General features: G+C 39.7%; 1 protein-coding gene across 2 annotated transcripts in view; it reads left to right on the forward strand.

The window, feature by feature from the left end:
* The window catches only part of cdh8 (cadherin 8), a 99,708-nt gene extending 89,791 nt beyond the window's left edge, over positions 1–9,917 (forward strand). The window contains exons 9-12 of one of the 2 annotated variants that reach the window (XM_071489246.1): positions 2,390–2,511; positions 3,248–3,365; positions 7,311–7,562; positions 7,743–9,917. In XM_071489246.1, the coding sequence (XP_071345347.1) occupies positions 2,390–2,511; positions 3,248–3,365; positions 7,311–7,562; positions 7,743–8,236 (986 nt within the window). In that variant the 3' untranslated portion in view covers positions 8,237–9,917. The remainder of the gene's footprint in view (positions 1–2,389; positions 2,512–3,247; positions 3,366–7,310; positions 7,563–7,742) is intronic. The other variant, XM_071489247.1, reaches the window with a different exon arrangement.
* The last annotated feature ends 15,695 nt before the right edge of the window (positions 9,918–25,612 follow it).

Genomic DNA, 25,612 nt, shown 5'->3' on the forward strand with positions numbered 1-25,612 from the left:
AGCTACAAACAGCTCAGACCATATGTAAGGCTTTATTTGCATACAGATTGTTTCAGGGGGGCTGTATGTTGTGATAAAGCTTAATGTACCCCTTAAGGCTATTGGAACAGAAATTTACACAGCTTGTAACTTTTTTCCCCCCTGTCCTCTTCTGCTCTATCGCTCTTCGTCTGTCTCTCCGTCTCATCCTCTATCTGTCCCTTTCTTTCCTTAATCAAAGGAAACGCACATTAATTGTCAGAATAAATAAAAGCTCAAACACTGTCATAATGTTTTGGCCATGCAGTACAGACAAATCACGCCACCGTAGCAGCAGCCCCGTTGGAGGAATTGAGAGTGTCTCATTTGATAATCTGGTTGCCTTGTCAAGTCTCGCACCCATACATTTAAAGTGCATCTACATGCCTCTTGGCAAAATAACTGTGGCTGGAGATAGTGGCATCTCTGAGAACACCTAATAGGAATTTGCCAAAATAAATATGGCAGTTTTGCTATTCTTCACGGACAGGGAGGGGAAGGGAGTGTCTTCTCTGGCGTGAAGAGGAATAGATGTGTTCCCAGTTCTATCCCGATGCCATTTGCCACCCAAACGGAGACACATTCTGCCGCCTCGCACCAGTTGACATCTGACTAATCAGATTCTATTCCCTGTCTGCTGCTGGGGGAAAGTCACTTTTGCAGGAGGAGGGACTCTGTCTCCTGCTCTCCCTCTGCCCTAATCCATCTATGCTGTCTATCAGACTGTCAATTTCCTCTCTCCTCACTGCTTACCTCTTTTTCAACTCATCTACCGGTCCGATGGAGGCCTTGAACAACTGGGGCATCCATGTTGTTGTTTTTATTAAAAAGAAGACAAGAAAATAAATAACAATAAAAGATAAATATTACATACATCTGTGACATTTTCATGCAAATAAAATTAAATTTATTTCCTCCTCTATGGCAATTGTTCGGTTTCATGATACCAGCTAATATTAGACTCTAACATATTAAAGAAGAAGTAGCACAAATGCAATATTAAGTACATCTTTTTACATGGAGGATTTTTGCTGTTACATCTTCACGTGGTCTAGTCAAAGGGGAACCTCCAGGGCTGAAAAATGAAGCCAACACAGAAGTGTCAAAAACTACAGTTCCTCGAATGGCCACTTGAGGTTGGCTCCAAAACCAAGTTATTCTCTACAGATCCCCAGGTTATGTACAGATTTACAGCAGAAATAAACATGTTAACAACCTGATGCAAAAAAAATGGATGGTTTTTGGTCTCTGTAGCTAATTTACCCCTTCATGACAACTGTATGTGGGGTGAATTATTATAACTCACCCATTCCCTAATGTTAGCAAACTTTAGATAAATGGTGTCTAGCCGACATTAATGAGCAACCTCCCTTTGCTCATATCGTGGCTGTTTCTCTACCTTTGCTCGTGTTACTGCCCATCTTAGGTCTTTCATGCAGCTGGCTCAAGAGAATTTATGTGAATCAAGACAAATTACAGTCTTTTTGTAAATACCAAAATGGCCACTGTGTAACAAGAGTAATGCAGACTTACTTTAAAACCAGTTTTGTACCAAACAGTCGACATGGTCCAGATGAATATGATTTAAATAACTCCTTAAGAGTCTTCAATTGCTATTGGCCACAATAAGATGTGACCTCACTCCTCAGGGAATCTCAGGTTTATGTCTAAAAAATCAAGAAAATGCATTTGCTCTCATTCACAAGTTATCGTGCTTCTTGTAAAGTGGCTGAATGGTCCCTAATAAATTAATGAATCAGTAAAATAAAACTGAAAAACAAAAACACAGGCCAAAGCAACATGGCCTTCCCGGGGCCACATTAATAGATAATTGCTCTAAAAGTTGGCATTTGCACCACATATTAATAAATACAACAGTTTACATGGACTCTCGAAAGGGACTGTCAATTACCAGCGATGAATAATTCCAATCAAAATCTAATCTAATTAAACTGCCTTTTATTGTCTTTTTAGACTTCAGTTACCAGTGACTCATTAATATGCATGTTTTAACCCTCATGTTTTAAACATTACAGTGTACAGGGGATTTTCAAAAGCACTTTGAATGAGATTTTTCTTTTTTTTTTTCCTTTTCTGCCTAGAATCCTGTTTTGCATCACTGATACCAGCTGAAACGTAGATTGATGTGGCTTATCATCTGTCCTTCCATCAGCTCAGGAAATGAAGGGAGAAATAAAGATTGAAAATAAAGGAAATTAAAACTAGGTCACAGTATTTACTTGGGATTTCAGGTGTAACCTTGTTTTTTTTTCTTCCAGTTTTATCTTTTGCTCATTGCCTTTTTCATCTTTGTCTTTTCCTATCTATCTATCTATCTATCTATCTATCTATCTATCTATCTATCTATCAGGAAACCACAGTCAGATATCGAGGGCGATTGTGGCCATCAGAGTAATGGACATAAACGACAATGCCCCTGAGTTTGCCGCCGAATACCAGGCCTTTCTGTGTGAAAATGGAAAACCCGGACAGGTAAGGAAAGAGGCGGCTCATTCATCACACAAGCGATCTATCACTTTCTTTCTTTCTCTCTCGCTTTCTTTCTCCTTTCTTTCCTCCCCTCTAATGATTGGCCACAGTGAATTATAGCCTATTTATTTCACTGGGAAACTACGGAGGTGGGAGTGCGGTGCTTTTTTCCCTGCAACAGTTCTCCCGTGACACAGTGTCAGCGGAGCAAAGGGGAAATGAGAGCAGTCAGGATTGATCAGAGTGGATCATAATTCAAGACTGTCTTTCATGTCCTGCTCCAGATGGCACAATGCTTCCCCCAGCCAAAAATCCTGGACGAGTACTTAGCATTCTCCATCTCATCAATCGACCTCTTTCAGGGGACCTGTGTATGTACAATGGGGAGCTTTATTGAAAGAGGGAAGAAAAAAAAGGGAAGGGAAAAAAGGGAAACTGTCCTGCAGGGCCTGAATTCTAATTTCTAATCAATCATAAAGACGCACAGCACGATAAGACCTATGATGACAGATTAACAGATAGAGCCAGGAGCCTGAAAGTGTGCCAGACTAGACAGGACCTCATTGATAATAATCTCAAACTCCAGGAATGAATAGAGCATATATTTCATCAGGTGTGATCCAGCCAGTATTACACTGAGGCAATCTCAGGTGGCAAAAAACAGGGTAATAAATAGGCTGCCTCTAATGGCTTTGAGCCCTTGTCTGTATATCTTCTCATCTCTCTGTTTTCAACACAGGTGATCCAGACTGTAAGCGCAGTGGACAAAGACGACCCGATCCAGGGCCACTACTTTGACTACCGCCTGGTCCCGGAGATGCTCAACAACCCCAATTTCACCATCAAAAACAACCAAGGTGAGAGGCACAAAAAACATAGAGAAGTAACTCTTCATGTGGCAGAATGACTGAAGTTTCTGTGAATTTCTCCAATGGCTTTCCAGTCTAATCTCTAACCCGCGGCATGTTAGCCATTCTGGAGATGAAATCTGGTGGATCAGTGTAGCTCACAATTAGCAGATGTGAAATTGTCTGGACACCAGCTTCTTTTTACTCCCCAGTGCGTTTTGAGGGAAACTAAATGAATGGGATCCAAATGGCTTTTCCTGGTAGTCTTGCAGCTCAATGTAGGATGACTTCCTAGGAGCTGTTGCAGTGTGGCAGATGGTGCTAAATTTATTTGCTAAATACTCTTGATTGGTTTATTTGCCATCTTTCTCTTGTCTTTATTCAATTCCTCTTCTGCAGCAATCCCCTCCATCCCCGGCTCTGAACAGGCTGTCTTCATGATGACGTTGTGTAATGTTTTCAGCTCGGGGCAAAAAATCTTCATATGGTACTATCCTTCTGTTTCGACGTGGAGCCTGCAGGCTAATTTACTGCAGCCTCTCTCTGATGGAGTAAAGAGTCCATAAAAATCAGGTCATCAAATGGATTATCCATCTTTTGACAAAAATAAAAACCTTTTTACTTTTGAAACAGGTACATTAGCAGGCAGGAGGAGATGAGATGCCGGTGTAATAATCACAGGCAATGCAAAAATAGCCTTGGCTTAGTATAGCCATACCCCGTCTGACACATTAAGCAATAATTAGAGGGGAAAAAACATATTTTCCTGTCACATATGTGCAAAAGCCCTGTCAGAAAGTCAAAATTGAAAGGCTTTTTAACAGGCGCAGATTTGCTGCATAATACTGAGGCTTAAGTGTAGCTCAGCTTCAGAATACATGAAGGTTCCTGAACCCTGCCCCTTTGTTAAACAGAGATTTAATAATTTCTTAAGATGATGTGACAGATAAAACCCCCACTAGAAATGTTTCACTAGTATAGCACAGCAAAAAAGAGCCTGCATTTTGTCACACTCGGCCTGAAACCAAAGTAAATATGTGTTGTGGTCCCGCTGTAGCTATATATTACATACCGCACCAGCCACTTGTCTATAGTACTGCTAATTCCGAACAGAGGAAAGAAGCACATCTCACCACATCCCCCAGCACTTCAGTGGCTGAATCGGCAGCTGTGGGAGACACTTCATTGAAGAGCGTCAGGCTCCTGTGAGCCTCTGTGTGCTGCTTTTGTTTGCGATGATGAGAGTAATTGTAGGGATTGCACAGTGAAGAGGTTAGGGGTTGCCCACAGTGGGGAAAATGGCTAAGGTTCTGACCAGCTGTATACAAGATATTGAGCTCGCTGACAAGTCTGGGTTGAGGAGGCCGGGTAGCAGCAGAGCAGAGTATCCCATCCTCAGTAAGTGAGGCAACACACTGACCACAACGCCAAAAATAAACTTCGGCTGACAGAAACTGATTTTAGACTCAATGCTTAACTTTTGAAAAAAGAAAAAAAAAAAAAAAACACAATCTTCCATGTACAAAATGAAAAGTTGAGCTCACTACCAATAAATTGCATCCTTGCTCAGTTCAGTACACTCAAGAGTATTGCAACTGTAGTCTAACTTGGCCTGATATGAGCAGTACCTTGTGGTGACTACTGTTGGCAAACTTTTGACAGATATTTCTTTATAACTGACATTACTGAGTCAGTTCACTGACTGACTCTGTGACTCCTCTCTACTTATGCTAATGCTGCACCATGTTTTAGCCTTTAGCGTCATCCTGTAATTGTCACCTTTAGCCATAGTAGCTGCTGTTTAGTAAAAGCTAAATACACTCATTTCGAAGTCAAACTTAAATTAAGTTTTGTTTTTTTTTTCTCTTACAGTATTCATGTCTGTGAGAGAGAAATTAATGTTTTGCATTGCACACATTAACCAATCACCAGTCACTGATTCCAGTAGCCTGTGAGCAGGGGCAGACTTTGAACCAAAAGTCTGGGGCCAGACACAAGTTAGAGCTTGCTAATGTAACGTTGCAGGCTAACTGCCTAGTCAGCCATAGTACACTGAACAGCTCAAAAACCCGCCTGCACATGTCAACATCAGTCAGTTCAGATTTTAATTAGTGTAGTCCTTAGTCTGTAACACTGTCCTCATAACTTTTAACCAAATTTGCTGCTACAAGTGTGATTGTGTAGATGTCCCAAAACAATAAAGAGCTGTCAGTCAAACTGTACTGCAGTCCTCCCGATCAGAGGCTTGAAAGGCGAGGGGGGATTTCTGATGTATTTCCAAAAAAACCTTTATTGCCGTTCAGCAATACAGTAAATGAAATAATAATAAAAACAATAATTTATAAACAATTTTGATGATTTTTATGTTTTCATCTGCTTTTGAAGCTACTCTTTGAATATTTGTTATGGTATTAGCATTTATTCTTTTTCCATGTGTTGAAGTGCACATGAGCCCAATTATTCCATGTTTGTGTTTATTTTGTATGCATACACATGGAATACTTAACCATTTACCGCTTCATATTAAACTTGCACAATAAAGCTGCACATCTTTACATATCCATATAATCGGTAGGGTAAAGCAATCAGATGCACTTGTTCCTCCGCCGGTAGGAAAGAAGTGATATCATCTTAACAATAGTGAGTATTTCCGTCTAGACGAAATCAGACCTTCCAACATTACCTCTTTCTCTTCCTTCAATCCTTTGGTATTATGTTATTAAAAAGCATTTAAGTCTTGCTAGTTTGACATTCATGAATGCACTGTGTGTAGCTGCTCACGTAATCTTAAGAGACTTCAGAAGTTGCCAGACTGTTAGTGACACTTCTGCTGTCACTACTGTCATTTGGATCCTCCCACATGTTAAGTTATTAATAGCAAAAAAAAAAAAAGAGCCTTTGCCTTTCTTATGGTTGTGATTAATATTTCAATGTACACAAGGTTTAAATCAGATTAGATGAAACACAAGATATAAAATATAATAATAAAAAAAACATCTTTGTAACCCCAGTGCATTCAATCTGTTTGACACAGCTGTTTTCACTTTGAGTGGCAGGAAATGTTTAATTCTATTTTTACCATCAATACTTGCCAAGAAGATGGAAGTGACCTGTATACCAGGACAAGCCCTGATGGTTTACTATAGTAGATACTTGTACACTCGCTATGCACTGCAGAGTGATCCAAATGAAAGAGGACATGTCGGTGCTCACAAAGCAGAGCATACCACTTTGTGGCAGCAGTTGTAAGAAAATAAATCTGAGCATATGTTCACATCAATTACAGACTGTGCAAAGCAAATAATTCTATCATGAAGCATTGCATCTTTTTCATTAAGTTTGCTCTGTCAACGCAGATGTTTCAACATAGCTGTCTCTCTCTGTAGCGTATATCACCAGATCTACCCCCCACCCATCTTGTCAGTGCACCCTCAAGCTAGAAAGGCAAAGGTTAGACTATCAGAAATCTTGTACATTTTCCATAAGATCAGCAGGAGTATATTCTTATGGGAATGCGAGTGTTTGATAATGTGAGCAGGGTAAGGAGAGCCAGCTAATGAGCAGGCAGCTTCACAGAAGTGTCATCAAAGAGCAGCTGGCACCTTTCTGGGTCGACATGTGCCATGTTCTAAGCCAGTGTCGCCTGCCGCGGTCCCTTCACTTCTTCAGCTTTCAAAGGGCAAAGCAAACTGGGGCTCGCCTTCCTTCAGAATTCCCAAATTGGACTGTCAAGCAAAGGGAAGGTGGCTGAATCCCATCTACGGTGTTGGGATGAGAGAATGCTAAAAAGCCTAGTGACGATTGATGTGAAATTAGTTTACCCTCATGCTGCACTGATATTCACACAATTTAATAATAGAACTTCAATCTGTCACCACTATGAATAATAATGGATTTTTCACACATCCTCACACATACAAAAAAATCATCTCTGGTTTTACCTCTCTCTGACAGACAATTCAATCAGTGTTCTAGCCAAGCATGATACCTTCCGACGACAGAAACAGGAGATGTACTTCCTGCCAATCATCGTGACGGACAATGGGAACCCACCGATGAGCAGCACCAACACCCTGACTATCCGCGTCTGTGGCTGCAGCAAGGACGGCATCGTCCAGTCCTGCAACGTGGAGGCCTACGTCTTGCCCATTGGCCTCAGCATGGGAGCTCTCATTGCCATCCTGGCCTGCATTATCCTGCTGTTAGGTGAGGTGTTTTTTGTATCGCAATATTATTACCATGAAGTGGGTTAAGGGATATAGATGAAAACTTGCATAATTTGACCTTCACGGATGATATACTTGTTCCACTTGTCCACTTGTCAAAGCTTGACCTAGACTTCTTTCTTTCTTTCTTTCCCCCATGCTTTGTGTTTCTTTCTGACAGTAATAGTAGTACTATTTGTTACCCTGAGAAGACACAAGAATGAACCTCTGATTATCAAGGATGATGAGGATGTGAGAGAGAATATTATCCGTTATGATGACGAAGGAGGCGGTGAAGAGGACACGGAGGCATTCGACATCGCCACGCTGCAGAACCCAGACGGCATCAATGGTTACTTACCACGCAAGGACATCAAGCCAGACCTGCAGTTCATGCCCCGGGCAGGCCAGCACTCGGGCCCCAACGGCGTTGACGTGGACGAATTCATCAACGTACGGCTCCACGAGGCAGACAATGATCCCACAGCTCCGCCTTATGACTCCATACAGATCTATGGATACGAGGGCCGTGGATCCATTGCTGGGTCCCTCAGCTCGCTGGAGACGGCATCATCAGACTCGGACCAGAATTATGACTATCTCAGAGAGTGGGGCCCACGCTTCAGAAGACTTGGGGAGCTCTACTCTGTGGGCGAGAGCGACCGCGAGACCTGACCTTTGGTTTCTTAGGGAAAAAAAAAACTTTCAATTTCTTTTTTTTTTTTTTTTCTGTCCACATACTTGTGTGTTAAATGCTAGGGGTTTGCTGGCTTTTAAAAACAGGTGTTTAAAAAAAAACAAAAAACAGTTAATAACACGGGAGGCCACCTTTTTGTATTCTTCTTAGAGTGAGGTATAGCAGTCGTCATCCACTACGTCAAGCGCATTGTAATTGTTGAGCCAAACAATGTCTTTATTAGGAGATCTATGATTCTTGTGGAGTGTAACTTAGATTCCGTTGTGGAGTGTCTAGCAGTATTTTGGGTGTTAGTCATTTGCTGTGACTGCCAGTAGCAGATAAACCCTGGGTTTGCTGGTAGTTGCCCCATGAAAGGAAATAATGGATGTTGTTGGGTTCTCTGAAGCTTGAGTGTGGACACACATTCTCCATGCTCCACGGACAGCAAGCTGGACTACAGAAGCCGCAGAAGGACTCTTGTTTCATGTCTGCCAGCTGACCGGTGATCTGAAACAAAATGACGAAGAAAAAGCAATATATGGTCTACATTACAATGATGAATGTATGTATGATTTGAAAAAAAGCAAAAAGACAAACCAGTATTGGCTTTAAGGTGAATTTGTTATCATTTGATATGTTCTCTGGTGGCCACATTTATAAACTATCTAAAGCCCAGAAAGGCTTGCTTTATACAACTCTTTGTATTTACATGCTACAGGTGTGGGTCGCAAGTGTTACTAGCCTATAAAACACTGAAGTGAAGACAAAAAAGAGAAATGTAGAAACTCTGAGGCCTTCTTTTTACAGAAGCAACATTAAATACAATTGTAATCTACTGTTTTTTGACAAGAGACGTGTTGATTCTTCATTATTGTTCTATGAGTTTTTGTATATCTGTTCTTAAGTCATTTTTTCTGTGCTGACAATTTCAAGTGAGTGTGTTTAGATTATTTCACATTCAGCTGTTTTTTCAACCACTTGAACACTATTTCATAGCAACCAAATCTTATCATGAATTTACTGCAGTTGACGACATAGACTAGATGTAAGCAGGCAACAAGAGCTCTAAGTTACTATAACAACTACAGATGATCTAATTAACCGGGAACGCAGGAATGGGACCTTGTGACACATGCTAATTCTGTGTAAAATATGTCTCATAATATATTCTGGGGTACAGCCAGTGACCGTCTGAGCACAATAGTCCAATTGATACCTAAGTGTAGTACGTGACTCCCTCCAAACATCAAATCTCATTTAGGAAAGATTGCATTAGCCCAAGGAAAATGAAGACACAAATCCAGACCATGTGCATATTGTGCTTACACTGTATGATATCAATAAAAAAGACTTGTACTGTACATAGAGTTACTGCTAACGTCATTAGCTTTCAATGAGGTGGTAGGTTTTGTCTCTGCACGTTAGCTCTTGCACATAACGAGAATCTCAATGGCACTACAGCTGCGTGCATACTCAGTTTGTACTGATACAGTATTATGGCAGTTCTCGGTAGACTAAACAATATATATGGGATAGTCTTACATGCAGATCATATTTTCTACTGTGCTTTAATGCTTATAAATGTGTATGTTCAATTATTTACTCCCTGTACTGTAATCTAAGATACCCTGTATTGTTTCCTACTTTGTGAAATATATTTTTATAAATATTGCTGAATGGGTGTGGTTTTCTTACACAACTCAAAAGCACAGCTAGAGCATCAGTGCTGTTAAAGGGGCACTGGAGGGAGCTTTAGGAAACTACCCCAAATATGTCATAGTGATGTCATCAGGGTTATCTGAGTTTAGGCTTAGAGACTGCAAATTTATAACAGACAGTCTGTGTGTAGAGTTACAAAGACAGATGAGTTTACCAGGCATCAGTGGGTCTAACAAGAGATGCTGCTGGTTGCATTATGGTGCTTTTGGAGCTAAACCTATACTAGGGACAAAACTTAAGGCAACCTCGGCCTCTGCTGCTTTAATTTTAACAAAGTCCCCCAACTTTATAGAAATACAATACCACTGCGGATTGCCCTAAGAGTACCCCCTCTAAATAACTACTAGCGATGCAATATATTTCTTTTGATGGCTTTTTTCTTATGGCCTTTTTCAAATAAAGCTCCTGAAAAGCCTTGAAACAGCACAGAATAATACCCAACAACAGGGCCTGAGAGAAGGAAGCTAAACTGGACACATCCTCACAACAGCAGGACGGCTGTGCTGAATCTCTCAACACACTTCTGGCAGGCTTATGCGTCATAAAACAGTGTGATAAAGACAAAAGCAGCCCTGTAGCATTATATTTCTCAGACTGTTCTTCACTTAGTCACCTAGCACATTCTGGCTCCGCACGCCATGAATGCTGTGAAAGTCAGTTTTACTGTATTTCCTGATGCTGAGGAAAACAAAAATGGACTTTAGCCCACTTGACTCAACATTCTATTATTCTGGCTTTAGATTGAACCTGCAGCTCCAAAACAGAAACAAGATAGGAAAACGCATCAACAGGGATGAAAAAAAAAAAAAAAAAATCTAATTCTTATAATTTTCCCCTTCCAGCAGCTTTTCTTTGGCTTGAAAATGTCTCTGATGTTGAAGGCAACCTTTCATCCCTTAAAGTTTCTGTTTTGCTTGCTCAGAAAATATACTGTCTTAAGGATGTGCTTTATCAGTTTGACATTAGGAACATTACACTATGAAGTTGGGACAATTCAACTTTTAGAAGGATATAGCCGACAGTGCTTTTCAAATAACTTGTAGGACTGGTCTCTGTCGCGCTGATTGGAGCATTCGTCTTTTAAAATATGGTCACATTGAATCAGAGGGAATCAAAGATGACATCAACAAGCACTATAAATGTGACGTGTAGTCTCCTCTCTTTGTCTCTCCGCTGTATGTCTTATCAAAGAGAGAAATAAGGCTCGGAGACCATTGTTTTTTAATCCTGATTTGTTATTTGAATCTCACAGAAACTATGTACGCAGGGAGAAACAAATTTTGCACTAGAAAAGCTGTCAATATATTAATTAGTAAATGTAAATTTCGATGTTGTGTAGCCTCATGTCACTGTTATTCTATTTATCAGCAAAGATTAGATGTCATGCAGTTTCCCATTTTCCTGCCTTTTTTTCTGGAATTTCCTTTTTTTCATTCCTTTTTGAAGATTGTTTCATTTTTGTTAATCCTGAAAGATTAGACTTTTGTTTGACTTTATCTGATATTGAGGTTTCTCAAAAATAACAAAAGCTTTTGATCATATCAATTACCAACTGTGTCTCAGTGAACACAAAGGCTCAAATCACACTATCTACCCTGCCAACATATAGAGTAGTTGTACACACACACACACACACTGAAGACGGGGATGATATTCTTGAGAACAATATGGATATTAGTCACAAAGATTAAAGGAGCTGTTTATAAGTTTTTGTTATTACTACACAGCCAGCATTAGCTTTAACAGCTTGAGCCATCGTGGCATTTACAAGACAAGAGGTTATAATATGCCCTCTGAACAGCGCTTCTTCTTCAGGGCAGACTGGCAGCTACAGTGACTCGATATCAGACAGTGACGAGATACTCCAACCGGGCTGGGGCTTGCTGGTTAGCACGCCAAGTTCAGTAGAAGAAAAGAGGTGACAGAAATAGAAGAAAAACCAAAGTCAACATTGGCGTTGTTTTCAACAGCTGGAGACAGCTCTCGGTGAGTAAAGGAATGAAGTTTGACGCTGAACTCGCAATGTTTCTTCAACACTGGTAAGTAAACAGCTGTTAATGCTAATGTTCGATATGTAGCAATAGCAAAAAATTACAGTTAGCTCCTTTGATATCAGAAATCAGACATATCAGAAACCTTGCCATCAGATTCCACATTGTGACATGCATCTACCTTTTCCAAACTTGCTGAAATGGTGTTCGTATTTCAGATTTGCCCTCTGGGATTGGAAGTGATGTTAAAGCCGGAAGCTGCTATCTTTATTCACCTGATCCATTAGTCAGCCATGGAACACATTTTACCCACGATATCTCCCAGTAAATGATAGAACAAATTGTTTTCTGGAATATGTGACCTCGGCGGGTCAGCAGACTCATTTGTAGTCAATCTTCATGCTCCCCCACTGCTGTGTATGGCTGCAGGTCTGACAGAGGTTGCCTAACTAAACAGTAAATCAAATTATCTTCTCACTTTTGTCACGTAATGGAAGTGTCCCTCGGGTGACAACCTTGCACTTGTTGTACCCTGCTGATATGTGCCAGATTTTATAAGGCAGGCCTGTGGCTCTGGCTCGCGTGGTGTAGAAACAGTAATTACTGTTGCCTGGCAGAGATGCCCTCAATTACAAACAAACTTTGGTGCATACAAATTAAGAAAGCTGTTTCCTGTACTGGATTTTGAGATATAAATATCATGGGTTGACATGTTGCATCCAATATGTTTTTTTTTTCTTTTTTTCATATTTACCATTGTACTGTTTTAATAGCTGGATTAAACCCTTTAGGGGGGACTCTAACTGACCCCCTGCTCCTTAAACTCTGTATTCATACGTATGCAGACCCCTTCATGAGCCCATCAAGTACGCCACAGACTACACATGGCAGATTAATTGTATTTTGCCTAAAGGTGGAATTATACCTGGCCCCAGGTTTGCTATGCACCAATTAGTTTCTGGCAATGTCATTAAACACTAATTTCATTTTCTACAAGCAAGTACACAAGTTTAGTTAATAATGCCTAATTTGTATATATTCCCAGTTACATACCAGTCGTTGTACCCAGTACCACAGTTTTTAAATTCATTTCTCATTTTTGGGCCATAGTGAATTTAATTTGTGTTGCTAAAAGTACTGAAAAATAAAATTTGCAAAATTAGTCAATAGCAAGTCTGATCCAACAGTGTGGCAGTTACTCAGCATAATTCACCAACCTCCTTTTAAAAGTTTCATTGTCTACATTTGATAATGGTGTAATTCATTTTTCAATAGGGAAACCTTTTTTAAGTAAGGTAAGAACAAGTTTGAGCCTTTGGTCTCTAATAAGCATTGTACCGTTGTGTTTCTGAAAGGATCAGTGCCAGGCAGGTAGTCTAGCAACAGATAGTGGTTAAACCACATTCATATAACATTCTCAAGTGAAAATTACTTTCTTGAAAAGGAGAGAAATGCAGAATTAGATTCTGGCATTTAGGAAAAGAAAGGCAGTGTGGTTTAAGGCTGAATGCATAAAGAAAATTCATGAGGAACTGAAAGATGAGAAAATACTCAACAGAATGTGCTCAGTGTTCACTGTGTGAACACAAAAAGCAAAGAGTATAAACTGAAGTTATATAAAGCACAGAGAGCTGGTGAACAAGGGGAGTCAAAATCCAAAGTCGTAGTGGAAGATATTGAATGGTTGTGGTAAATGTGGTAAAGATTTGGTATTTCTTCTCAGTACTTTCAGTTTAAAGTATTTAAAGTACCATTTTTAGTATCTCAGTGGTGCAATTCTCAAAGCCTAAGAAAATAAAAATACAAACTGTCTACATGGTTAGACACCACCAATAAAGCATATATTGTGATTTGTGTTTACTGTCCCTTAAAGGCTTGTACCATTTTAGTTCTGATTGTGAATACATAATGCATACTCCCAAACTTTCTACTAATTAAATTTACACTAGCCAAGTGGAGAACAGTGAATCTGGGGTCTCTCGGACCCTTTTTGCTCAGATGGAAATCCAGCATTATTCATCCTCTTCTGCCCATGCAAAGGTTATTACTCACTCTGTTGTTTTGGGATTAGGTAATGACTATGTCTAATTATATATCTGTAATCTAATTCACAGCACTGTTCTGAAAGATTTTGTATTAATTAAAAGTAGTTCATTAGCTTGTACAAACATATATGTTATTAAAAAAAGAAGCCCTGTGAAATTTCTCTTAGACAAATAGTTCTCTTACCTTTCCTCTCAATAACAAAGTCCCAACAGAATTCACAAACAAACCCATTTCCTTATGATATGAATTTATTCCCTCATTATGATTGAACATATTCAGGCAGGATAACCTTAAGTGTAAATTTTTAATTAACTTCCATCAAACAGTGTTTACATGTCTAATTTAGTCCACTTTGATCTTCTGAGGTTGCTGTGAGAAATATTCCACAACACGACTACAAAAGAAAATTCTAAGTAAACAGTGTGATCAGGTGCAGCTATATGTAGTCATAAGCGGACTTGTCTAAACAAAAGATAATGAAAATCATCAAAGATTAAAGGCAGGCTGTCTCAAAGTTTGTTTCCGGACTGGACAGTGAATTTTGGGGCCCATTAAATGTTCTGTACGGAAAAAGAATCACCTCTAATGGTCTAACCAATCTTGTGTTTTCACCATTGGTCACTGAACCGCCAAACCACGTAAACACCATATGGTCCCAGCTGCTGGTCTAATTCATTCTGCTAGCAGTTTTCAAAGTTTCGTTGACATGAAGGACTATGTGGCCAAAGCTAATTCAGCAAACTTTGACATCCAGTTCAGCGAAAACTTTTATTCTTTCACTTTTGGCCTGTTCTCTTGATCTATGGTGATTAAAATGATCAAAAAGTCATGTTTTAGTAATGTAGAGGAGAAAACAAACCGGTGACACTAGAAAATTTGAAAAAGACAATAAAAAGACAGTGTATCTGCATCTGAATCTTTGTTTGTTTCAGCATCCTCAGCTGCTGAGCAGCTGGGAATGCAGGTGGGTGGAGGCCAGTAAGAACTTCACTGTCTTGGCATTATAGTGGGTGTAAATTTATTGTTCCACACCAGTTTTGGAAGCCAGAAATCTGTGCACAAGTCCAAGTAATTGTTAAATTATTGGTTTTGTATTACAACTCTGTTCTTCCCCTGGAGAAACAATGTGATCACTTTGTGCCAAAGGGAAGAGAAAATCAATCTTATTACACCTATAATTCAACACCTGTATGTGTTTGTATTGTGGTTAAGGCGAAGTAGAGGATAGCTGTTGTTTTGATTCATTGGTTGCGAACATGGTGGTCCGAATAGGACCATGGAGTGTATAATTGACCCCCTCTTGCAATTAGCATTAATTAGCACCTCTGTTGGTGAGTAGAACAGCTAGCAGAATTGCACCATAACCATCCTGCCGTTTCTGCCGTGCACCGCTGTCTCCGCTTCAGCCAAATAACAGCTGGAACCTAAATCAGTTCCTGAGCCGGCCAGTCCCTTCACAGCTGCTCATGAGATGAAGGAAGCTCCACCCTGCAGGACTACAGATCCAGTCTCATGAGCAGATGCATGGGACTGCGGTTGGATTATCTTTGTTTGACACCTACTCTGTTGGAAGTTATTAGAGCTGGTTAATTTACAGCAACACCGTGGCATCATGGGTTTTCATTTTCATTTTATTTTCAGAATAAACACCCAAAGTAGATGAGGCTTTATATTGAGGCTTTTTATCTTGTTCAGTGTTTTGGTTTTTCAGCCCCCAACTCTTCAGTTTTGGTTCACTTTCACTGCTTTCACAGCATGGTTCTCAGCCACTGCAGGCAGCTTTTTTCAGCCAAAAAAACCCCACTGTATGCTACTAGCCCAGCACAGAACAACAGACAGACAGCTAGCAAGTGGATCTGAATGAATGCCAGTGTTGCTCCGTATCTGCTCGATGTGTAAAGAGGCAACTGTATGCAGGCAAGTTTGCCATATCAACACAAAAGTTAATGTGATTCTGTTGTTCTTTTTTGCATTCTTCAGTTTGAAACATCTGGTGAAGGTAATTTTATCCATATACTATATTATTAATAGGCAACAGGTCCTCCAACATAAATGACCTCAGTCTCCAATACAACCCATTGGTCTGTATTAGGTGTAGGGGCCCTTTATCATCAGTTAAAGGGGCTGTTTTTAAGTTTTCTTGCCGGGATCAGGTGATTGTCGCTTGAAAAGAGCTTCGGCCATCATCGCATCTACAAGACTGAGCAGCGCTACTTCTTCAGGGCAGACTAGAGGCTGCAGTGAGTCACTATCAGAAAGTGACAAACTAGGCTGGGACTAGCTGGTTAGTGTGCTAACTTCAGTAGAAGAGGAGACGTGATAGAGACAAGGGTTTTCCACCACTGGAAACAGCTCCTGGTGAGTAAAGGAACGAAATTAAATGCTGAGGTGGTAACGTTTCTTCTGGTAACATGTCCTCTTTTATAAAATGACCCGTTAGGGTCAGAGACAGGACAGTCTCTTAATAGTGGTAGTAGTAGCTACCAAAACCTCATTTCTTGGTTTCACCTTTCTGTAACCTGCGTTACTGTACCTTAGGTGGTGGAGTGGGCCATCCATTAACTGTAGGATTGATGGTTAAGTGTCCATGTTCACTGCTGATGGAAGTGCTCTGACTGCCTTGAAACTACACATTAGGGACAAAGCAAAACATACTGGTTCATGATCTTGCTAAATTTTATGATTCCTCATGTAGTGTAAAGAAAAAAGTATGTGAATCTGCTTCATATGCTGCAGTTCTGTATTAAAGTGAGTCTGAGCTAGTGTCTCATATGTGAAATATTAAATACAAAGACAGAGTCACAAACTGTTTTAATTTTGCTTTAAAAAATGTCACATTCTGATGAATCTATAGTTAAAACCTTCAAAACTTTTGTTTTAGTAACTGAGCATGTCATTTACATGCCACCTCATATTGTAGGTAGAAAAGTAAGAAATAGATATATTCGTAGAAACATACACTTTTGCTACGCATTCCATGGTGTGTATAAGAAAGACAAGTTTAATTGATGTGCTTCTGTATTGCTGTATCACTGTTTAGTCAGTCTGTATTTAGTGCTTTTATAAGCATCAACAATATTTTGCTTTCAAAATTGTTATTTCTGTCACACATCTAACAAAGCTGAGATAAGGAGCCTTCAGTGTGATAATAGGCCTTAATTAGATGTTAAAATGACTTTCATGCCTGTGTTAGTCCTTGAACATGAGGGCTTTTTCAATTGGCATGGTAAACTCCTGGGTGCTAGTAGGTTGCTTATAGGAACAATATTGAGATTCCTGATAAAGTATCAGTTTTAAATTTGTGTTTTGTTGGTAACACTTCACAATAAAGTAAACGTTACCAAAGAGTGAGAATGGGTGACACTGTTCTTGAGGGGAGGCAAAAAAAAAACAAAAAAAAAAAAACAACTGTCAGTAATGGTAAGGTAATCGTGAAGTAATGATGTGTTCCCAGCGCAGCTCAGTATGATGCACCACTTTACTGGAGGGAACACAAAAAAGTAACTAATCTGTACATAATAAGGAAGCAATAATTACTTATTGGACATGTGCCATTTAGCAACTGATTCAGAGGTAATGAGGAACGATTCACTAAGCTGGTGGTCAGCATGTAGCTACATAGATATCCAGGAACTAATCACTAGACACTGGTTCATTAACATAGTGTGTAGCAGTCTGTTCCTCAGTAACATATCAATTTAGCCTATTTACAAACGAATGTATTCAACCCTGTACAACATGTCATTGTTATTTTAGCAGCTTACGTTAGAATAGACATAGTAAGAGGAACTTTAGTCAGGCCAAAATGACTTAGATCCACATTTTCACTTCAGATTTTGATGTTTGTAGTGTCTGTTTGTGCAGAGATCTTCACCAGAAAGCTATTTAGAAGTGTGTTTTGCTTTTAGTTTAACTTACTTATGTGACAGATGGGCGCAGTCTGCTATGTAGGACAGTCGCGCTTCCAGAATGAAAAAGTTTAGACAAATCAAAGAAAAGCAAATCAAAAAATTATGTGACACTATCTGAATTTACACAAAAGTAACAGAAACAATAAAAAGACAGTCTACAATGTACATGTGTACATCTAACCACAAGTCAGTATTCAAGAACGTAGCACACACAGGACCCTAATGGGTCTATTCTATTATATCTGTCTATTCTAGATTTTTAGCCACAGTGGCAGCTTGGATTGAAGGGGTGCACTGAAAGTTAAGATTTGTTGAACTTTGACCTAAGCTGCGCTGATCATGTGCTTACAGCCAATCTCTGTATTGACCACTGCTTGAACTGACGGATTGACAGCTTTATTTTAACAGTTCAAACTGTATGGTCTAAAACCCATGGCACCAGTGCATTCACTTTCGCTATTTTAACAGTGGAAAAAATGATCGCTGTGCCAGGCGCCTAGTTCCAGAGGGCAGTACTGTGTTTTGGGGAGTAGTATGTATTAAGCCAATCAGAGTGCCATCTCCCATTCCCTCGACGCAGAATTAGGTTCTGTTTGTGTCGAATTGATTACATATTGTGACTGACCAGTGAGCCTAGTACCAACACATGCACGCAGCGGTTCTGTGCATCCCGAGTGCATATCAATGCACTGCACACAGACCTACACAGGAGCAGTGGCACAAACCACAATGTTAGACATCTGTTATGTTATGTTATTAGAAGTGTTAATACATTTTCAGTTCAGTTTAAAGTCTATGTGATAAATGTGAAACATTTAGCAGGTAGTAAGAAAGAACACTTCTCTGCAGAGCTTCCTTGATGTCCAAGAGACACTCATGACACATGGTGATGTTGGGCAACACAATTATGCCACAAAGAACGCTCTGACCCTCTGAAGCTGTATTGTAATGTTCCACCTGACTGATCCAAACATCTGAAGCGCATACACTCGCAGTTTATGCACGTTGTGTACCCACCTATGTAGGCACATTTTACTATCTTGATAATGTGCCATTAAAATAACAGTGAAATTCTGCCTTACTGACTTCAGACCAGGTTTTTGTGGGTCAGTCGTGCAATCTCTTTCCACTGCCTCAAGATAGCAATGTACCAACAATGACCACACCTCATTTAAGGACCAACACAGCCATGGACGCTCAGGTGGGCGCAATTGTATTTGCTATTTAAACAAAATGGCTGGACGGGAATGTGATAACTGTCTCGGACTGAAACTAACAAAGACACATGAGTTGCACTTTGCACTGGGTTTAAGATAGAGCCTTGAGACTGTCCTGTCGAAATCAAGCCCACACATTGTATTTGCCAGCAGCTTATTCTGAATTATAGTACAACCCAGGTGATGTAGTATGAAGAGCAACAATGTCAACATTAGCAGGAAAATGGTTCAGCAAAATGCTGAACTTTGACACAGGAGACAGCTCAGCTGTTCGATTCCTGTTCTTTTTATTATTGTAACCATGACAACACAAGTCCTCTAACCTTTAAAAAGGTAAATACTGCACCAACTAAAGTAATACTCACAGACCAAGACCCTTGTTTGATGGATGTAATGTGAATATGACTTCAGTCTTGTTCCTTCATATTTTTACTCTTGACTAAACATTCCGCATAGATGTTACATTAAATAAAGACAGTGAACTATCATGGTAAATCTAGTCAGATCTTTTATTTGAACATATATACTAAATTGTAGAAAGTACTTTCACAGGATTTATGGAAATACTGATGTTCCCTGCCTTGTAATCCTGTTGGTTTAAACCTAATATTCTCCCGCCCCAAATGTATTATTCATCCCGTGAGGTGGTTTGATGTGGGAAATGAAAGAGTTGGCAGTCCTCTCTGTCCAAAACCTCAGGTAAAAAAAAAATAACTGACTGCAACTACCTCCAGCTGGGCTCTGTTATAAACGATCAATACCATTAAATTCACATCAAAATCAAAGTATCCAAATCAAAGTATTCTGCGCACATGTATGGAAAATAGATAAATTGATCGCCTCTCACTCTTTTAGTCTCTGCACTGTGCACATAAACACACACACACACACATTCATCCACTCAAATGACATTTTTTTTTAAGTAATTAATTTTGTAACATCTCAGCTTCGCACAATATGATCCACTGACGCTTACGGTTTCAAGGAGCACATCAACTCCAGGTTGTGAGCTCTCATAGAGATGCCGTCTCTCTTGCCATCACCTTTGATCGTGATATGCATATTTCATGACCAATGTAATGTCAATGAGTCCTAGACTAATCCACCTCAGAGCCAGGGGGAGCACACCCAATGATAAGGGTGAGTGAACTCAAACAGACTGAGATAAATATTGTATTTTACGAGAAGGAGAGTGAAAGACGCGGTGCGGCCGAGGGATGGGGAGCCACCAGGAGGTGAGATAGCGGGAAAGATAGCGGGAAAGAGAAGTATTTGCAGAGCAAGGGAACGAGGCAACATGGAGACAGAGAAACGGCTGGAGAAAAAAGAAAAAGGGAAGAGGTTATTGCAGGCCAAATGTTGCTGTCCAGACACAGAAAGCTGGTTGAGTATTCAGGTCAACAACGGCTCTATTGACTCATCTCGAATCCATGCATCATTAAAATCAATTCATGTCCTAAAACAACTGTGCATTGATGAAACAGATTGAAAGTTCAAAAAATTTGATTTAAATCTTTCATAAACGCTTCATGTTTTAATCATTGCAAATATGTTCTCACCCTGAGATCATTTATTTTCCAATATGGCCATCGGGGGACAGATCTAAACGCACCCCGGTGAGCTGGCAAATGGCTGATACCTACCACGCAACTGAGCAGCGGGGGAGCACAGGAACCGAGCCAGATAGACAACTCATTCACAGGAAGGCAGAACATATGAGGCCTGCTAATTTGCCAGACGTATAGGTTCCCTTTTTCTTCCTCCTCCTTTTCCTTCTCGCACTTTCTCTGTCTTTTCCTCCCACCCGTCTCGTTCCTCCCTCCTCTCTAATAGTAGGGGCTGTGGGGGGTGGGGGGCGTGGATGGGGGGGGTTATGAAGAAGAAAGAAAGAGAGAGTACTTCAGTTAGTCGTTGCCATTGAAATGCATTTGATTCTTGGAAGCTTTTGATGCAGATGATTTTTGCCTCTAACCGCCTTGTCCCAGCCCACCGCACAGGTTCTTTGGAAGTGATATGACACTGGATAAATGATTATGGGGTCCTCCATCCCCCCCAGCAGTGAAGGGAAGAGGTTATGTGTTAATACAGGAAGAGAGGTTGTATTTTATGTCCAATGATTAGCCTTCTTGGACCTAATTATGTCCCTGGGGATAAAGGCACTCCTCTCCTCCTCTTCGCTCTAAACCTTTTCTCCTCTCTCCTCTCTCTTTTCTGCTCCATTCCTCCTCCTCCTCCTGCTCTCTTCCTCTACTTTGCCACACACCCACCAGCCCCTTTCTTTCCCTCTCTCTCAGGTAATACACACTCTAGTTTCCATTTCAACATGAGCAGCGTGCACTCACAGACCCTTTTCCCCAAGTAACCCTAGTCAGCCTTAACCGTCTACAGTGGTGTGTGTGTGTGTGTGTGTGTGTGTTTGTGTGTGTGAGAGAGAGAGAGGAGTATAAGAGAGGCAGACAAACAGGAGAAAACGACATGAATATTGCTTATTTTTTGGGGAGCAACAGAGATGAAGGAAAGAAACAGAAGAAAGAGGGAATGAGAGACAGACAGAGAGAGAGAAATGATTTCCACTACACTGAAACGCTCCTCCCTTAACTGTGCATCAATCCCTGGCTATCTCTCAGCTGCAGATGGAGGTGAAGGGAACCCGATTCCACCTCGGTCTGAAATCTGAATAAAACATGCTCTTTGCTTTACAGTTCAAGGCTTCAATAAAGTCACACAGGCGCCTCTAAACTTCTAGAAGTGGGGCCCCTGTTCAACAGATGCCAATTTGGCATGTTGCTCATTGAGTATATAACACCTTTCACTTGATAAACTGTGACACATCCCCTTCTCCATTCATAGTTTCTGGAAGCTGAAGAGACTCTAACCCCAGTTTGCAGGTCAGGTTTTAAAGAAGCAGCTTGTTGTTCAGTGGCCCTGAGAGTATTTGCAGCACATGTGCTGTCAAATTGATAAGATGTTGTCTGAATTTGTTTGTGTTTTGTTTATTTGCATGTGTTGCAGTGCGTTGAGCTCTTATGGCCACCATATTATTGCTTTGAAAAAATAATGGGACTCATACCATGAGCAAAATACTGGATTTATGTTGATGCCATTTACACTTGTTTATTTTGGATACTAATTATTTACATAGCAAATACAAGAAAAAAGGGACTTGTGGAAATAATCTGGTATGAATTGACATGCTGCTGATGTGCAGCTAATGATACCTGCTTCTGTGGCCTGAGCGAGATAGTGCTTCATCTTTTAAAAGTCACATTCACATCTATTCTGCATTTCAACTGCCAGTCAGAGCATTCAGTGCCAACGCAGGAATCAGTATGACCATCACATGTGAATAGTAAAGGCAGAGGCAAGGTAAAGGCTCTAAATATTTAACTACAACACCAAAGTTCTCTGTTTTGCTATTAGATTGCTAAACTATTTGTAAAAAACTAAATGTTCTCATTTAATAATGAACATTTTATCTCCTACACTTAAACCTATGGTTTAGGTTTACCTTAAATGTATAGTATGTAACTTCTGCTGCTAGAGGTTTGTCAGTGAAAGCAATAAGAAGTACACATTATGAAGTACTGTGGGATCATGGGAGTTGCACATTTGACTAGACCTTTTTAACATAGGTCTAGTCATTTGTAGACATTATAATGTGTAAAAGTTATATATTATAACTTTAAAGGTGCAATCCTTAACGTTTTAATTGTATCAAACATAATTTGTGATACTATCTATATTGTGCATTTTTTTCAGCAATAATCATTGAGTGTCCCTTCATCCCATCCTGACAATGAAAACATGGATACCTGTGTTTGTATTTGCATGGATTTCCTGTTCCAGCTCGTCTTCAGGTCAAAATGAAGTGAACCTGTGTATGAGTGTGTTTCTGAGAAAAAGTCTCATCTCTAACTGGATGAATAGACAGTGAAACAGCAGTGGTTAGGACCCCTGTAATCAATGCATGCATCACTGCAACGTCATGAGTGTGTTGCTGGCTTAAGAATTAACTTTAACCATTCAATCAATGCTTTAGTTAAGTACAGCTTGGGTGTTATTATGAGTTTTAAAATTACATATGAATGAAGATCTGTCGACTGTATTAATTAGATATGTGAAACACTGGGGTTTGAGTGGGCTGGCCGTAGGAGCCCTTGAGCAAAATTATGAACGAGGTGATTACTGGATACTTACCTGGGTAGGTGCTGATTACCTGGCGTGCTCCTGCTGTGTTGCTGCTGTTCGTCAGGTTAGAGTGTGGAGAGCAACAGTTTTCCGACCATGCACAAGTTTAATCACATCAAATTCCTGTTTTGGATATAATTTTTTTCGGAAAGTTAATCAGAGGATATTATTTTATAAAATCCAGTTTGAGTCTTTGAAAATACTATGCATTCGTGTGAGTCAGTTACTCCTCCTAACCTCCAGTGATTAAAATGAATTTAATGGATTAGCCACTGCAGTGGATATTACAGAAAAAACAAAACAAAACAAACAAAAAGACAAATGGAAAAACTGCACAGGAAAACAGAAAGTGGTAACAAAAAAAAATAAAATAAAATTTAGAAATCAGCTATAATGTTGTGGGTGCAGACACAGCATCACTTATTACCTCACTCCACAGTTACATTCCTCCACTTCGCCAGAAAGACCAAAACATAAAGAATAAGAAGGTAGCCGACAAAAACACCACATGACAAGTGAGGAAATAAATAAGTTACATCTAAGGTATAAAGTATTAAAATACCAATTAACAAATGCATCAAGGTATTTTTTCTTTCCTTTTTGCTTATTTTAAAACTTTAATTAAGTTATTTAAAGAACATCTGTGTAAAACTAGTTGACAAAAGTGAAGTATTTTCCTCAGTCGACTTCTACATTTAGAAGCCAAACATGGACAAACTTTGGAATCTGTGTGGATTTCCTGTTTCAGTAGAAGCTCATATCAACTGTCTTTCATCAGCTTTCATTTACTCTTTTCAAAATGAAGTGAATCTGTGATTTTAGTGGGCAAAACATCTTAGTTTCTGCATTTTGAAAGAAATTCTCATCTCTAATGGGCTGAAGAGAAAGTGAAAGGGAAACGTGTAACACTCCCTGAACACCAAAAACATGGCATGAAGCTGTGTTAATTGCAGTTTGATTGCTTTTTTTTTTTTTTTTTTTTTAGCAGAAATCTGATGAATCCCATGATTTGTCCACAGCTGAGAAAAAAATCCAACAAATGCTGATTTCAGACTGAGCTACAAGGCCTATCACTGTGATCATTGCACAAGGGTAAGTGACACATAAGAAAGCACAAAGAGTTTTAGCTTCACATTTAAATTTTAATTGTGTTCATCTAGGTCTAAATGGCACAGTGTCTCTAAATGCAGCTCTGGGAGTGTGTGGAGGGTGGAAGTACTAACTGATTACTTAGATGACTGCAGAATGTGCCCTGAATCGGTGCACCAGGCGGCAGAGCAGAACTGAAGTGAGCGTCCACTAATTGGCTAAGTATGCAAAGTGCTTTTGTCTTTGCAATGTGCTTCTCTCTATACACATTGCTTTTCAGATCAGATGCCTTTTTTGCCACAGACAAAAGTGTGTATGTGTGTGCACAGGTCTACAATGATTTTATGCCAAGAACTATTATTAGAGTTGCCTCAGAGTGATGGTTTGGAGGAGGGTTTCTGATGAGCTGGCATCATTTCCACTGGTGACCAAGGAAACAATGCATTATTCTCACTTTCTTTCTTCTTTGACTTAAGGACTGTAAGAAAATTACAGATAGAGGGGCTACCCTCCCCAGAATTTCTCTAATACTTTCCTGACTTGGAAGAAAACTCCAACCACCCCCCTAGTATATCCAAATACAAGCTTATAGATACATATATATGCCACCGACTGTTTATCTCCATGAGTCAAATCACATTATTAAGTGCAGTGTATAGAAATATGTCAATCTGGATTTTCATTGGCCAGTTTTCTCGAAATCTGGTTAGAACTTGCACAACATTTCGATGGAAATCTAGTTTTTGTCAGTTGAATGACAATGTTTGCACAGGGTAAATCACACGTTGTGGAATTAGTTACCCATTTAGCCACAATATTATGTATTACCACTGTCAATAGTTGTGTTTTCATTGCAGTTTGGCACACAAATGAGTCTTATTTGTTTCTTCTTTCGTTTGATGTACTAATTAAAATTTATTAGAAGAATATTTTAGAAAATTGATAAAACACATTTACAAATGGTCTGTGTTTACATTGAGTGATGTTGAGTGTATGAGTTGGGTTTTCTCCTCTCACAATATCGTTTCAATTAAATATGTTGACAGATTTCCAGCAGTTTGCCTCTTGGCTGATGCTGGTTTTCTGGGTCATGATACAGGCAGGCATCACAATTTGGATGCAAAAAAAGTTTTCTATCGACATTTGAGTTTCTTTTTATGATCACGTTTCCATTACTTGTTCTTACGTTTGCAATTTCAAATTGCGCATTA

This window comes from Trachinotus anak, unplaced genomic scaffold, assembly GCF_046630095.1.
Source record: "Trachinotus anak isolate AG129_WGS33_773 ecotype Australia unplaced genomic scaffold, CSIRO_AGI_Tana_v1 ptg000011l, whole genome shotgun sequence".
NCBI classification, from domain to species: domain Eukaryota; kingdom Metazoa; phylum Chordata; class Actinopteri; order Carangiformes; family Carangidae; genus Trachinotus; species Trachinotus anak.